This window comes from Bos grunniens, chromosome 5 (assembly GCF_055505025.1).
Source record: "Bos grunniens cultivar Pamir isolate PY7600 chromosome 5, Bosgru_T2T1.0, whole genome shotgun sequence".
NCBI classification, from domain to species: Eukaryota; Metazoa; Chordata; class Mammalia; order Artiodactyla; family Bovidae; genus Bos; species Bos grunniens.
Window position 1 is genome coordinate 117,553,761 of NC_141169.1, and position 16,415 is coordinate 117,570,175.

Below are 16,415 nucleotides of genomic sequence, written 5' to 3' on the forward strand. Positions count from 1 at the left end.
CCAGGTGACCAGCTTCTCTTTATCCCGAGTTCTCAGCTCAGTCCCCTCCTCAGAGAAGCCGTCTCCCACCTCCCTCATCCGTGTTTTGTCCTCCTGTGGTCATTCCTGACCACATCAGCCTGAAGGTCTGTCTCTCTGAGGCTGATGGCCACCTCCTGTCTAGAACGCCAGTGCCACAGGGGTGGGGACCTGCATGTCCCGTTAGTTACTGGGTCCCCAGCGCCGAGCACAGGCCTTCATGTTTGTCAGACGAGCACCCAGATGACAGTTAAATCCTGAGGGTCTGTATGTGTGTTAACGGTGGAAGCCTGCCTTTGTATCTAAATCGCTTGCTCTCATTCCAGTGTAAGTGTCAAGAAGCGTGTTGTTCACAGAGGAGAAGGAAAACGTGTTGCAGTATTAGATTTCTGAAATTGAGTGAGGTTCCCCCCAACGTGGGACAGCTAGTACTTTAGAAGTTTTAGAAAGACCTGTGTCAAGGCAGAGCTTGAGACGTTAGTATCCCCCCTGCAGCCAGCTTGGCCAGGTGTCAGCGGTGCTTATTTCCAGTTAGTGCTGAAGTCATTCGCACGCCCTCAGTGCCCACTGAAGGTGCTCTTGACTGTGAAGTGGACACCGTAGTGCTCCTCCCTTAGTGAGGGCCACAAAATCACCCGTGCCCCAGCCCTCAGCTCACCTGGTAGTGACCGCAGCGCACACAGACAGCGTGAGGCGTCCACGGGTCTGTGCCCCTCAGACCTGTGGGCCGGCCGCTCTTGCCTGCTGACTCTGGTTGCTGCTGTGGGTGGTGGGAGGAGAGGCCACCAGCACAGGCTGGTGACCTGGGGGTTCGTTGTGCTCAGAGGCTAGTGATGTCTGGACTAAGGACAGGCGGTGCGGGTGCCCGGGCAGCCCACGTGCAGCGTGCCGACCCCTGGGAGCCCGCTGGGTCTCGTCCAGCCCAGAGCCCTCCAGAAGCCCCCGCACTGCTTGTGTTCTCCATGTAAGCCTTTGCATTTGAGAGCTGTTTTTGACCCCTGGCTATGCTTTATTCATATAAAGATGTTCTTAGTACCAGGCAAACAATAATCTTCCATAATTTAGATGCGGTTACTTACATTTTTCTGGGCTTCCCAGATGGCTCATTGATAAAGAATCTGCCTACAGTACAGGAGATGCAGGAAACGCAGATTCGATCCCTGAGTCGGGAAGATCCCCTGGAGGAGGGCCTGGCAGCCCACTCCAGTGCTCTTACCTGGAGAGTCCCGTGGGCAGAGGAGCCTGGCGGGCTACAGTCCATGGGGTCACAGAGAGTCAGACACGATGGAGTGACTGAGCACACATGCACCTTTTCTACTCCAAACTTGAATTTCATTTTAAACTGTTCACTGTTACTTACAAAGATGTTTTGTGGAAGTAATCACTCTGACCAGTATCTGAAGGCTTACTTTATCTTTTGAGAGAAAGGGACTCTGTTTCAAGTCTTATATAACCTGCCACTCCTTCCCCTGACGTGTAGGCAGAGCTCAGAAGCTTGCAGTCACCCTGGCCGGAAGGGACCGCTCCAGGCCTCCTCCAGGTCTCCCCTCACGGACTGGTCTCCCCTCACGGACTGGTCTCCCCGCCATGGACGGGTCTCCCCTCATGGACGGGTCTCCCCTCATGGACTGGTCTCCCCTCATGGACGGGTCCCCCCTCATGGACTGGTCTCCCCTCATGGACTGGTCTCCCCTCATGGACTGGTCTCCCCCCCATGGACTGGTCCCCCCTCATGGACTGGTCTCCCCTCATGGACTGGTCCCCCACCCCCTCATGAACTTGTCCCCCCTCATGGACTGGTCCCTCCAACATGGACTGGTCTCCCTTCATGGACTGGTCCCCCCACATGGACTGGTCCCCCTGCCTCATGGACTGGTCTCCCCTCACGGACTGGTTCCCCCTCATGGACCGGTCTCCCCTCATGGACCAGTCCCCCTCCCAGGGACTGGTCCCCCCTCATAGAGTGGTCCCCTCTCCATGGACTGGCCCCCCCCATGGACTGGTCTCCCCCCATGGACTGGTCCCCCCCACCGACCCATGGACTGGTCTCCCCTCATGGACTGGTCCACCCGCCATCGACTGGTCTCCCCTCATGGATTGGTCTCCCCTCATGGGCTGGTCTCCCCTCATGGACTGGTCTCCCCTCATGGACTGGTCCCTCCTCATGGGCTGGTCTCCCCTCATGGACTGGTCTCCTCTCATGGGCTGGTCTACCCTCATGGGCTGGTCCCTGAGGAGGGCTTAGGGCAGAGGGGCAGGGGCTGGAGCCCGCATCCAGACCAGGCCAACCCCATCGGGTCCTCTGCCTGCTGGGTCTGTTTTCTCGTCAGTAGAAGGTTTGGTATTACCTCCCGCGAGTGCTATGCTGGTGAAGGTGGAGACTTTCTGTCAGTGCCTGGAGTGGCCCTGCGGGTGATCACACCACTAGCTCTGTTATGTTTATTATTACTCTTATGACTTCATGCAGATAAATATCAGTGGCTTATGTGAGAGACACTTAATTCCCCTGCAAAGCTTTGCTTACATTGATTGAAGCTAGAAATTTGTTCAGGCTAGCAAGTCCTTTTTTCCAGAGAGCAGAGTGCTGTGGATATACCCTCTCCCCTGGCAGCAGGCCCTTGAGGGTCCCTGCCTCCGCCAGCTGCTCCTCACAAGTTGCTCTCCGTCAGGGCCCAGCGACCTCCCGGCCAGCGGAGCCCCTGATGTAAGCAGAGCCTGGGTCCTGGCTTCCCTTGAGCAGTTCACTGTGTCCAGAAGGCCTCTCCCGGAGGAGGTCTCCCTGGAGCCTGAAGGCTGAGGTGGTGTGGCGGGGGCCTGCCTGTGTGCCGTCGGCAGCATCGCAAGTACCACTCAGCTCTGGCGGGACTGAGGTCCGCCCCTCTCAGCGGACGGAGGCCAGGTGCCCTCAGCGTTTACTGCCCCCTCCTGGGAGGGCGTGCACACGCGTGAGCACACGTTCCACAGACGGGTCAGGGTAAGCGGTGGCGGCAGAGGGAATGAGAGCCGTGGCGGGCCCTGAGCCGGCTGGCCCTGCCCTGCCCCGTGCCAGGCTCGTCAGTCTAAGACGGGACGGAGAGCCCCTGAGCACACACGGAGCCGCCTGGCGGCCCAGCCCTCTGGTGTGGTTTGGTTAGATGCGGCCTCGCTCCGTCCCAGTCCAAGACCCGTTGTAGGGCTGATGCCAGGCCGACGGCCGCTCCACGCGGCGCTCTGAAGTGGTGAGGTGGTCCCGGAGTGTGTCACAGACGGAATTAGCTTCAGGCCCGGGGGGCCCTTTCCCACGGAGCCCGTGGACGTGAGGTACCTGCCCGCCAGCCCCCACTCACCACAGGGCTTTGGAGTGGGGAGCGCGGGGTGGCCGCGGGCTGAGCAGGGTGTCATCTTCATGACTTCGCCCCACACTGACAGGCTGTGAGGCGGGGCGGCGGCGGCAAGCCTCGGAGGCTGACGCCTGACCCGTCTGGGCCCTGAGGGCTGAGGGCTCATCGCGGCTGGGGCCAGGCTGAGGACAGCGGCTCCTCTCCCACGTGGTGGTGCAGGGAGCCTGGGGAGACGGCAGGACAGCTCTGGCTCCCAAGTGGAGAGGAGCCTTCGAGCTGTGACTGTCCCCGCCTGCACGCAGTCGTAGATGGGAAGTCAGTCGTGCGCACGGAGACTGGTGAATGCAGACTTTGTTTCAGAATCATTCAGACACAGGCGGGTTGTGTTTCTCTGGTGGACACTTGTGTGCTGGGATGTTTCTCTGAGAATTCAGCAGCGTTTCCCTGGGCCTCTGTGCCACTTCCTTTGATGTTCTAGTTCCCTGGGCAGTTGGAGTCTAAAAAGCAGCCTCATCCTTCAGAGCAGAGGTGCTTCCGAGACGACATTCTGCCTCAATAAAGACTGAGACTCTGCTCCTTCCTGTAGCACCTGCGAAACACGAGTGTATTACTTTATTGTGATTGTGACCTTCAGTTTTCAAATCTGGCAATAATTTGCTCCCTTGCACTTTTCTCTTGGGGCTTCCCTGGTGGCTTAACGGGTAAAGAATCCGCCTGCAATGCAGGAGACCAGGGTTCGATCCCGGGGTCAGGAAGATCGCCTGGCAAAGGACATGGCAACCCGTGCCATTCCATATTCTTGCCTGGGAAATCCCACAGCAGAGCCTGGTGGGCTACAGTCCATGGGGTCAGGAAGAGCGGGGCGCGGCTGCGTGCTGGCGCGCCCACTTTTCACCTCCCCTCGCCGTGCAGTGCTCGTTCCCTGTGTTCAGTAGTAGCCGTCATCTGTGAGACACGCTGACTGGCACTCACAGCTGTGAGTCAGTGAATGAGAGGGCACACACGCTGACTTGCACTCACTGCTGTGAGTCGGTGAATGAGAGGGCACACACACTGATTAACACTCACTGCTAGGACGGACTCCAGGGCCTCGAGCCGTCTGCGTCGGCACGGCATTAACACACCTGAGCCGCAGAGATGTGCCCTCGGATTAAAATGCAGAAACGCCGGGGAAAATTAGACCCCAGACAGACCAGCAGTTCAGAGAAGGAAGAGAGAGCCAGCACGGGTGGTTTGTGGTGGGGACTGAACACACGCTGGTTTCCAGCGCCCTACGACGGGGCCGGTACGCCGTCTGCCCGGTGAGGACTCTGACTTTCTGAGTGAGGAGAGCCTGTAGTTTAACTGAGTGAAGTGATGGTTGGAGACGAAGGCAGAGCTTGGATGCGGGTCACCACGCAGTAGTGTCCCGACGTTTGGACACAGCTCAGCCCTGCAGATGGGGGTGGCTCCTCATTAACGGACAGCAGCGGTGTTTTTCAGACTTATCTCCTCCACGAGGACCCTCTCTCCTGGGTCCCCTGCGTCACAGGTAGGTTGCCCACAGTCCGAGGAAGCCCGTCTCCTCCCTGCCCCATCCCCACTCGGGTGGCCGCTGTGGTTTGTTTGCACAGGTTCCTATTCCGGCAGCAGCAGCCTTCGTGGGGCCTGGCCTTCCCTGCCAGCAGTTTGGGAAATGCCTCGTTTTTTTTTTTTTTTTTTCTCAGAAAGTAAATACTTGAAGAGCAGAGCAGAGGCTGGTTAGGGCACTCCTGCAGACGGGATCAGGGTCAGAGAAGTGAGCCCACTGGGAACACGGCCCCCAGGCACTCACGGCCTCTCCGACTCACGTGGCCGGGAGGAGGCAGGACTGTTGTCACTCGGGGGGAAGAGGAGTTGCCCTCAGCCTCCCGTTCCCGCCCTCCTCCCCTCTGGCTGGCGGGAACTGCCGTATTTTGAGGTGTTTTGGTTTTCAGTAACGTGAAGCATTTCGAAAGTCTTAAAACAGAACTACTGCTTTGCACTCTGAAAAATTCTGCCATTTTAGTCAGTCTGAGAAGATACTAGCTTAGATGTGGACATTACCTCCGAAGCATCCTCGTGTTGAGAGAAGTCTCAGGGCAGGTGACGATGTGGTTTTGAAGCCTAACAAGGTGGCCTGGGCGTCCTGTCCTCAGGCCGGCTTTCTCCGAGGTGCTGACGGGTGTTCTCTGCCCTGCTGAGTAGTGTGCTTTGGAAAGTTTGTTGAGTATGTAAACCCCTGGCTGTATATGGGTTTGTTGTCTAAAAATAATTTTTTAAAATATTCTGCAAGCAAAATGAAATATAGATATTATCATAGCATGAATATCTGTTATGTGTATACTATACATAGGATGTTAAATATACACACACCCTACACCTGTAAGCATGTTAATATATAAAAACCATAGATTCTACATAGTTTATGTACGTACACACATATATCCTGAGAAGTCAGTAAAATCTTTCAGCATTTAAATTCTTCTGGTCTAAATAGCTGAAACTCCAGTATTCTGGCCACCTGATATGAAGAGCCGACTCATTGGAAAAGACTCTGATTCTGGAAAGGATTGAAGGCAGGAGAAGGGGACAACAGAGGATGAAATGGTTAGATAGAGTCACTGACTCAATGGACATGAGTTTGAGCAAGCTCTGGGAGATAGTGAAGGACAGGGAAGCCTGGCGTGCTGTAGCCCATGGGGGTAGCAAAGAGTCAGACACGACTGAGCGACTGAACAACAGCAAATAGTTTTAAGTTTTTATTGCCAGTCCTTTGGAAAGTTCATTCATTCATTCAGCCGAGTATCTATCGGTTCCTTTCGTGTTCCAGGGCAGTTTGGCAGACCCCTTCTGTGAAGGGCTACTTTTAATCAGTATTTTTGAATCGCTGGGCGCTCTGTCTGCATTATAGCAGTCCAGCTCAGCTGCTGCAGCACAGAGTAGCCACAGACGGTTCATACATGAACGGGTGTAACTGTGTGCTGATAGAACTTTATTTATTATGGATACTGAAATTTGGATTTCAAATAATTTTTGTGTGTCGCAAATTGGTATTCTTCTTTTTATTCTTTCCCCAACCATTTAAAAACATGAAAACTTGGGACTTCCTGGGAGGTTCAGTGGTTAGGACCTTACTGCCGAGGGCCCAGGTTCAGTCCCTGATTGGGGAACTGAGATTGCACAAGCTGCATGGTGTGGCCAAAGTAAGTTAATTTAAAAAATATGAAAACTTTTTAACTTGCATCCATACAAAATCACAGGCCATAATTCTCACAGCCCCTGTTCTCAGCAGCTTCTTGACACTGAGCACAGTGGCCAGAGCAGAGTCCCTGTCATCATGGGGCCCCGGTCCCCGTCACTTGAAGGACTTCAGGTCGCACTGATTCCAGTAACTGGAAGTCAGATGAAAGTTGTTCTCGTCAGCAGTCCCAGGATCAGCATTCTAACTCACCGGACTTTTTCAGAGTTTGGCACGTCAATCCTAGCCCTAGGTTAGTAATGTCATGGCTGTGGGGTCCCTGTCTCCAATTGCCTCCCAGCCCACACTCCCCTGCCCCTCCCTGTCTCCTCACCTGCCTGGTGCAAGGCTGCAGGGCTCAGCGTGGAGCCGACAGTGTGGAGACGACGCACTCATGGCTGCCACTCAGGTGCTGGGTCTGGGGACCACATCTCGCTTCAGTTCTCCAGGCCCCCGGGTTCCCAGGTGCTCAGTCCACGCGCTCATCACTAGCTTTTTCAAGGCACCACGTGCTCTGGTGAAGGGCCGGCCAGACTGTGAGTCCTCACTCTGGTGCTGATCGCAGGGTTCTTTGAAGGCAGTTTGTTACAGACAGGCTCACGCCTTCTGTTTGGAGTAGCTATGGAAACGTTAGAAGCTCTCTTTCTAAAGCCGAGCAGACAATGAAGCGCTTGGAGTGTTGGTGGGATTAGAGACTCTGGAAGATGTTTAATTTTCTCCCCGCCTCTTGCTTACTTTCTGTCTCGGTAGAGAGGGAACAAGAGGGCAATGTGAATATTAACCGGAGGCTTTCATCTCCCTGTGACCCTCCAGGCTGTCTGGGTCTGCGGGGCACCCAGCCCGGCCCTTCCGGCTCCTAATGAGGGGAGTCGTGCATATTCATGAGCCGGGCCCTGGGGCTGGGATTCCTTGCTTCTCTTCAACGCAGACGTTGTGAAGGAACAACTTAAAATTAGGAACTCAGAGACCCTAGACAGTAGTGCCAGGATGTTCTCACTGGAAATGGACACGTGTTGGAGAATATTGTTGTGGTATTTGATTTACAGGCGGACAGCACAAACCCCAAACGCGGTGCTCACTTAGGTCAAGATGGAGGGCACACCTTTCACATCTAATCACGCAGTGTCCGGCAGGACTGGGTGAGGTCCGCCTTAGAGAGGAAGTAAGGTTGGTTTCACTATGACATAAAGAATGTGAAGTACACGTCTGAGTGAGACGTGCTGGGGTCTCGCTGTTTTGTGTGTTTTTCGATTTTTGGTGTTCTGGGAAATTGACCCCGCCATGACTGTGTGGCCTTACTGCCTAGACCCCTCCCACGCCCTCCACTTAACCCGTCTGTTTGCCCTTTGAACTCCGGTTTCGGAAGAAGACTGAACTGCCTCTTCGGCTTTGGGTGCCAGTGCTGCTTCCGTCAGGCTGTGCCAGGAGCCTGCTCCCCGGGAGACAGTGATGTCCCCAGAGCCCCGGCTGGGAGCACTGCCCCGGGCACTCGTAGGGTTGGTCATCAGGACGGTCGTCATTAATCTCACTGTTTCCTCCGTTCAAAGCAGTGACTGTGTGGGGTTTCTGCAGAAATGAGCAAGTGAACGGTTGGGTAAGCTGTTGAAACACCATTGCGGGATGTCCACAGAGTGCAGGGTCAGGCCCTAGACGGGCGTGACGTAAACCCGCCCCTCATCCGTCCACGCCGGATTCTGTGTTTTGTCATCCTGGACCTTTTGTTTACACGGTCCCGCTTGCTTGCCCGAGTTGCATTTATATTGGGTTACTTTCATCTCCTCTTCACCCCGCGAAGCCCTGAGTCAGGAAACCACACCAAGAGCACACAGGAAAAGCACAGCCCGTGTGGGTCACTGCGCTGCCACCACACCCCTCTACACACGCACTCACACTCGCATGCACACATGGTGGGTGGGAGGTGGTGTCCGCTCGCGCGGACATCGAGCACATGTTTCCAGCACCATGCTTGGAGCAGAGGACAGAAGGTAAATAAGCCATCGTCCTGGCCTGTGAAGAGCTCACAGGGCGTTGGGGTGGACAAAAATATGAACAAGTAAGTAAGCTCCCAGGATGTCAGCACACACCTCATCATCCGCTGTGTGTTGAGTCTAGCTGCATGCTGGGGACGAGAAAATGGACTCAGTATGGCTCCTGCCCTCCAGAAGCTCACCAACAAATAATCAGGTCAGCAGGTGCAATGTGATGAGAACTGGTGAGGGGAAAAGGAGAAGGGCGAGGGTGTTTGGAAGCACGCAGCAGGCGTGCCCGGCTCAAGCTGGCGTTGGGGCAGCCGGGACAGCGCACGTGGGCTTCCAGGAGCGGGGTCTCAGCTGCTCGCCCTGGGTGGGGAGGGGCAGGCGAGGAGGAGCAGGTCCCAGGTCAGGGCTCGCATGTGGAAAGATGGGGGGTGCCTGGCGGGGCAATGTTGCTTTGCCCTGGAACTGAGATCATCTGACAGTCCGAAGCTCTGGAAGACGGCTCTTTCCTGCAGAGACGCTCGGCACTGGCAGCTGGTGGTGACAAGACTGGCCTCTGATGCCTCGCTTGCAGAGCTAGCCAGCCCTACAGTTGTGAGGAGCTGTCAGTGCATTTATGCGGATTTCCCCTGTCTTTCAATTAAAGTGAATAACCAGGAAGCTTCAGAAAGAAGTGTTTTGGGCCTGTCGTTTAGCATTGGAGAGTTGCCACACACAGGAACTGGAATGCTCCAGGCTTACACACGGTCTTGCCCAGATTCAGCCTCAGATGCCCGCTCCTCCACTCAGTTCTCTTGATCCCTGCCTCATCTCTTTGTGCAGCAGGGAGGAAATGGGTTTGTGTGATGATGATGTCGTCCTGCATGAGAAGTGAATTGTAGTGAGTGATCCCTGCTGAGAAAGTCACTAATGTGTGAAGGTCTTTGTTCCCCGGGATCATCCTTTTCATTCTCTCCCATGACAAAGTGGGGGTTTGGTGATTGTGGAGAAGAAGGAGAAGTTCAACTTGTATGCGTTTGAGAGTCTGTGGATTCATCTCCAGAAAAGATGTACAGCCTTCTAAAGGCCCTGGGCTTTGTCGTGGGAGGGTGACAGGTCCTGGTGAGGTGAGAGCATTTTCCCCACTGAACGGGCAGTTGTCTTAGGACTGCATCAGCCCCCATCCTTTGCCCTTTGGAAAAGGCTGGTCATCTGTACCCACCAGTGCCCTTGGTGGTCCACCTCCAGAGACCAGCGGGTCATGGCGTCCTGCAGACGCGCAGCCGTTCTGGCGGAGCCCATCCGTGTGGGTCCATGTGCGCTCACGACTGCGGGCTGCGTCAGCGGAACTGAGAGGGAGCAACCAGCAGGCACTTCCTGAGCCCAGAGCCGCTGGTTCCCTGTGTCCTGGCTCAAGTACACGGGCTCATCTGCTGGTTTCCTTCAAGGTCAATGAACTGGGGGCAGTTTGGTTCCCGCGCTTTGTGCGCATGGAGGCCTTTCTGTGCGACACTCGTGCTGAGGAGAGAAGCCTCACCGCTGAGCCGGGGTTTTGGACGGGATCTGGAGCGCGGACTCTTGAGTTCAGGGACCCGTCTGATCGCCTTTGGGGGAGCAGATGCCTCGTTGTGGCATCAGACAGGCCTGCCTGGGAAACACTGGTAACAAAGGAGGAAGGACTCGTTTTTCCTGCTACTGTCCATCTGGTCACGGGGCAGGGAGGCCTCTGTTCCTTGGAAAAAGTGTTTATTCCACACTTGGCACTTTGTTCTTTCTGAACCAACAGAGGGTGCCAGGCCCAGTGTTCCTGGCGTCTCTCTGTGTCCCTGGGCCCAAGACTAGGGCAGTTTTATGGAAGGACGTTACAGTGGCTGCCTAGCGCCCTCCAGAGTTCCCACAGCTCCTGGTAAGTACAGACCTCAGAGAAGAGCGCCGTGAGTCTGTGTTCCTTGTAAGTCGTCTGTGTGTGCCTGACAGACAGCGTACGCAACACCTAAATCAGGGCCAGGGCACAGTGAGGCACCCGTTCAGACTAAACAGTAAGGCCTTCACAGGCCTGCCTCGTCCCTAAAATACAGAGTGAGGGGAACCCGTGGTGACTCCCAGGGGACAGCTGTTAGCTATAACTGGGCTTACTTTAAACAAGACGATCTTCTTGCCTGATTCTACCCTAGCGTCTTTATGACTCATTCTATAATGCTCTTATTCCTTCCCTGGTGACTCAGTAACAAAAGTCCAGCACACACACTCGTGTATTTGTGTGTGTGCGCGCGTACACTCCTTCATGCGTGCCTGTGCTCACACACTTCCCGTGCGGCTGCTCTGAGCCTCTGCCTCCCGCTCTGTTCTCTCAGTCCAGTGCCTGTCTGTGCCAGCTGCTGGACAGCACACGCACAGTGTTGCACAGACATGTGTATATGTGTGTCTTTCGACTTTTGAATTATTTCCCCCTCTGCATGCATATTCACAGCACATCCTCCAGGAGAAAGTGTTTGTTGCTTCTGGGTGTTCCGGGTCGTCTGCCCGTCTCCTCCTTTTCCAGTGATGCTCGGGTGAAAGCATGTTGGCAGATTCCTTCACTCTGCTCCCAGTTCTAACCCAGTGGGTGGTATACGCCATCCGAAACCTCACGGAAGACAACAGCCAAAACCAAGACCTGATTGCGAAGATGGAGGAGCAGGGTCTGGCAGACGCATCCCTGCTTAAAAAAATGGGGTTTGAAGTTGAAAAGAGGGGTGACAAGCTGATTCTGAAGTCGACTAGTGACACCCCTCAGCTGGTAAGTGTGCCAGGAGGAGGACTAGTTCCCCTTCAGTCTGGAAAGTGGTCCCCACTTCCCCATCACCTTCAAAGTGACACTTCGATGTGATTGTTTCATAAAAACATGGGTGGATGTATTTTGCCTCCTGAGACAGCAAAGAGCCCTACATTTAATTGCAAATAACTTTTTGTTCGGGCTTTACCCTGCCATTTTCTTAAGAGAGTTGAAATTTCAAACTTGTTCTAGGGGAGAAAAAGAAAAGCCATATCAAAATTTTCACGTGGTGTAAAACTTTCTGGCAGTAATGAGACCTTCTCTAAAAGACAGCTACTGCTGGCTGCAGTGAAAAGAACAGAAAGCTCCTTGTGTGGTGCTGAATGGGTTGTTTCAGGTTTCTTTCCGTTATTTCTATCGTTGACCGAAATTCTCTTGTATTTTTTTTCCTTTGATGGTTCTTGTAAATAGCTTTGTTACATCTGCAATTTTGTTTCTTTTTTTTTTCCTCTTAGTGAATGAACTCTCCATCCAAAACAATCTGAATTTTTGGAATCTGTTTCCTGGATCTTTCGCAGTGTGTGAAATCGCAAGTGTTTGAAGATTTTATTACATACACTTTCAAGAATCTGTGAATCTTCTAGTTAATAGAGTTAAATGCATATAAGCTTAAAAGTGAAAGTGCTTGAGGGTCCTTTTGATTCTTTGCTTTAAAAAATGTAGCTGTCTGGTTTGCTTCTTTCCCTGTGGAATACAATGTGCGTTTAAGTGATAGATTGTACTTACTGTGGCCGCAGATAATAAATTCCTCTCGCTGAGCACATGTCCCTTCTTTGGCAAAGACTTGGAAGTGCTCGGGTCCACTCTGTCCTTCCCTTCATTGTCTCCTCTTGTGGGGTTTTCTGGGCTCTGGCAAGCGGCTGAAGTGGTTTCTCACTGTGATTAATTCTAGCAATCGCTTTTCACCCCTTCTGCCTTTCCAAAACATTGACAAGACTCATTTCCAGTTAATTAATTCGAGAGATGGCGAAGAATAGAGGGCTCTCAGAGGGCTCTCCTCTTCACTTCAGGTCCTGGGCGCCGTTGTCACTGAGCTCTGTCCCTCTGGAATGTGGCTGGAGCGAGCGGGTGAGGGGACTTGTGGGCCGTTAACTCTTCCCATTCCAGATCACCCTAGACCTAGGCGTCACCAGACTCCTGAGGCTTACTAGCCAGTGCCTGCGTCAACCACCGCCCTGGCTGTAAGCGGGAAGGAAGATCTCACGGTCGTCTGTGTGTGCAGAACCTCTGCATTAAAGGTTCATCCGGGTCTTCCTCAGTTTAAAAAGCACCGGTCTCGGAAAGGCACCACTCAGTTTCAGCCGGGGCAGTGGAATTGCAGAAGTAGCTTGGGGGAGCAGGGGCATTCTGACCTGTGTCTGTCAGTGTGCACACCAGAGGAGGAACTGGATTAAATGAGCACAAAAGTCTCTGTAACCACCCAGATCATTAATGTAATCAGCAAACACTCTCGGGGCAGGTCGTGTTGTGGATGCTTAAAATGTGTTGTCTTCTAGAACAGCCGTGTTACTAAGCTAGACTGTAGCGTGAAATCTTGCACAGTTCCCGTTGAACCTTCCAAAATGAAAATGTCAAAGACCCAGCCAGAAGTTTTCCAGAAATACCGATTGTTCCAAAGTAAAGTGCTCCTAAGTCTTTGTAGCTGTACTTAAATTGCTTTGTGGCGGGCGGGGCGTTGCGGGGGGGAACCAGCTGAAGCATGTTAAGAATGAAATAAAAGGTTTCCCATATGCGGTCTGATGTCTTCTATATAACTGAAGAAATGCCAGTTGCTACGACTGTAGTCAACTATGAGTAATGTTTACTTCCCGTCCTTTGTGACATTCCTTTGGTAAAGAATCCTTTGCAAAATCCAGAAAGCACGAAGAAGCCCTTCTTCTCTGGGACACAAGGAGTTAAACCCCTCGTCTCTAACTAGAAGTCTGGCCAAAGGGGAAAGCAGTGCGAGTCCCTCTTCCTTTTAACAAGTTTGCAACAGACACTTCTTTTTTTCCTGTCTCAGTGGATGTGTGCACACAGTGGCATCACGCAAACATGTCGGCGTAAGCCATGTAATAACAAACGCATGCGTCAAGGGGCCTTATGAGCACAGGATGCGGCGGGGGCTGTGTGTTTTCTAAGTAGGAAATGCGGGGCTTGCATCGTGAAAACATGCTGATGGCTGCATTGTGGCTGCGTTTGATGCCTCCGGACACATTAATTCCTGAACACAACAGCTTCCCTGTCCTCTGCCAGGGACTTGGAGCTTCTGAGAACCTTGTTTTACACGCTACAGAGGATTAAAGCACCACCTCAATCAGTCATTTAGAAGGAAAGGGGGGAAAAAAGGCAGCCCAGCCTTACAGAATTTGTAAAGAGAGAGAACGGTCACAGCAAGTTTTGTGACCGTATTATCGCTTTCAGGAGCAGACTGACAAAGCGGTTCAGTTGTGTAGCCCGGTCTTTTCTAAGAGATAGTGGAGAAAGGCCTTTCTGCTCAACGTCGAATCCGAGTGTTTGCAGCGTGATGTCTTTTAATACCTTAACAACGGATGTTCCTTTTTCAGAAGTACTTGTTTGCACAATTTTAGTCATAAACTATTAGAATTTGTCTTTATGTCCATTCTGTTAATACACCTCACAGATTTGACTCTTTTGGAAGCTGATACCAGAGGCATTTTTGTTCGGTAACTTCTGAACTAATAGAATTCTTTGGAACCTGCCTAAAGAAGCCCGTTTGAGGAATGATTGAGGTCATGTGGGCTAATTTAGTAAATCTCAAATCAGAAATGGAGATTTTTACAAGTGTATATCTTGTGTCCATTAGCTTCTGAAGGCATTGATCTGCATCTCTCACGGCAACTAAATGTTAGACTTTGTGTGCTCTTTTGATTTCTATTAATTATATGAATAACGATAATATGCATGGGTAAACAAAGGTTTTGGGACAAAAATGCTTTGTTTGCAAGAGGAAGACCTAATTATATATTTATATAAAATGCTGTCAGTAAGTTCTGCCCAGAAAGGAATCAATCTGTGTATGAGAGGCAGTAAGATTAAGACAGAATTTTTAAATGCAGGAAGGAAGGGAAGTACTTTTAACATTTAAGAGAAAAGGCCCTTTCAGTGCTGTCCAAGGTTCTGATAATTTCAGCTACAGCGGCCTGAATATGGAAAATCAGTTAAAAACCTTTTTTAAAAGAAATTTAGATTTTTTCCTCCACTTGTAACTATATGATGGAATATCTGTTTTCTTCTTCCCTACACATTTTAATATATTTTTTTGGATTTTTCAGGTCAAATCATATTTAGGTGGCATTTCACAATATAAACATGACTTGCCATCTATAATATATATGAATTTTAGAGGTAAGCTTTTTCTGTAGATGCAGTGCTTACAGTTTGTTCATGTATTCCCTCATCACAACCAAAGACAATTATATCGAAGAAATGCCTTTCTGAAGGCTTTGATAGTTGTTTATTCCTGCTTAAATTGAAACCTTAAATTAGGAACATTAAGTAAAATGTTTCTTTTTGTTTAAGCAACATAATGTACATTGTTCATTTGAGTATAAATTTGCAGTTATGCTTTTCTTTCAGTTAAGCAGGCTCTTTTGTGGTGTTTCACAGCCTGGATGACAGTTTTTACCACCTCCGTGTGCAGTGTGGCGGTCAAGAGCGTAGACTTGGAATGGGTGCTGGAGTCCAGGCCCCTCTTTCACCTACGAGACTACGGGCAGCTTCTGTCATCCGAAAACGGGGCTTGTAACACCTGCAGGCTCCCAGAGTGTGTGAGGATGAGCACGCGTGTGTGTGAAAGCACTTAGGACAGTGGCTGGCGCGCGGCACTCACTCACCCGTGCTGCTGTCGTCGTCTGTAAGCCTCTGACGCTTTCATTGTGAGCGTATCTCAGGGACGTGCGTGGAAGCTGTCTTGTCTCCTCCCCTCAGCCTGCCCCAGTGTTGGGCATACAGTAGGCGCTCACTAAGTGTATCCTGTTTCTTTAGCAGATTCTTGTATGGTGCTTTCCATGCACCGGGTAATGTTGTAAGCACTTAAAAAATATTAACCACTAATCCTCGCAGCAGTTAGGCAGTCTTCCAGTATTAATCCCATTACATGGATGAGGAAGTTGAGTTGCAGAGGTTAATGCCTGGAGTCACACAGCAGTAGATGCTCAGTGAGTAATTGCTGTGGTTAATTAGCAGGGAGTGAATGAGGGGGGAATACAGCTGCTTTCCCCAGAAGCAGAGGAAACAAGTGCAGCAGAGATGCCTAAATTGTGGCTCTAGATACAGAGCCAGGGGAGCTTTATGGGGAGAGCACTATTAGAAAACCCAAACTCACATCTCAGCTCCACCTCCTGCCAGCTCAGCAGCTTTGCTCAGGTTGCTTGACCACTCTGAGCCCGTTTCCTTCTTGAGCAGCACACCAGGCAGGGCCTCGGATACAGCACTGAACAGGACACAGTCTGTGGTCCCCTGAAGCGGACATTCTGATGAGAAGGAACAGATAAAACAGACAGCAACAACAGCATCACATACTCTAGTCCGTGCCGTGAAGCAAACAAGGTGAGGGTGTAGTTTAGCTTTGATTTCCAGGTGAGCAAGGAGGGAGCAGCGGGAGAGAATTCACCTCTCGCTCATCGTGGACCATTCTTTTCTCTCCTTGAGTAAACTCAGGGGTAGTTGTGAGCAGCCCAGGGGAGGGGCTGCATTTCCAGGGCTGTTGGGTCGTTTTCTCCCCCGACTGCCCTCCCTCCCTCCTTCTGTCTGTCCCCCGCTGGGCCTCAGCTGTCCCTTGCTCCTAGCCAACTGTCTCGAGACTGCTTGTGGGTGTTCTTGCCCTGATCTGCATGATGGTTGGAGCCATCCTGTGGTCAGCGTGCAGTGGTCTGTCCTCTCGGTGAATGGTAAAAATAGTAAAGAAGAGTGAACATTTGATGACTGTGCTTGTAGAGTTTTCCTGTTTTTGATTTACAGAACAATATGCCCAACAACTGCAGAATACGTGTTCTTTTAAAGTATACATGGAATCACTTACCAAAAATTGGTCCTTTTGCTGTGCCCTAAGACAGGTCTCAACAGAT

The 16,415-nt window shown here is 51.7% G+C and overlaps 1 protein-coding gene and 1 long non-coding RNA gene across 3 annotated transcripts in view; one reads left to right on the plus strand and one right to left on the minus strand.

Moving 5' to 3' along the window:
* Positions 1-13,076, plus strand: part of ATXN10 (ataxin 10) — a 138,917-nt gene extending 125,841 nt beyond the window's left edge. The window contains exons 11-12 of the mRNA XM_086403283.1: positions 11,123-11,310; positions 11,802-13,076. Of these exons, the coding sequence (XP_086259409.1) occupies positions 11,123-11,310; positions 11,802-11,804 (191 nt within the window). The 3' untranslated portion in view covers positions 11,805-13,076. The remainder of the gene's footprint in view (positions 1-11,122; positions 11,311-11,801) is intronic.
* Positions 2,444-7,475, minus strand: LOC147373254 (uncharacterized). 2 transcript variants are annotated; one of them, XR_015164644.1, is made up of 4 exons: positions 6,911-7,475; positions 5,774-5,898; positions 5,403-5,624; positions 2,444-3,927 (listed from the first exon to the last, which is right to left on the minus strand). It is a non-coding gene; the product is annotated as an uncharacterized LOC147373254 (long non-coding RNA). The 2 variants fall into 2 exon arrangements; XR_015164645.1 differs by lacking the exon at positions 5,774-5,898 and having other exon boundaries at positions 6,911-7,127.
* Positions 13,077-16,415: the final 3,339 nt, after the last annotated feature.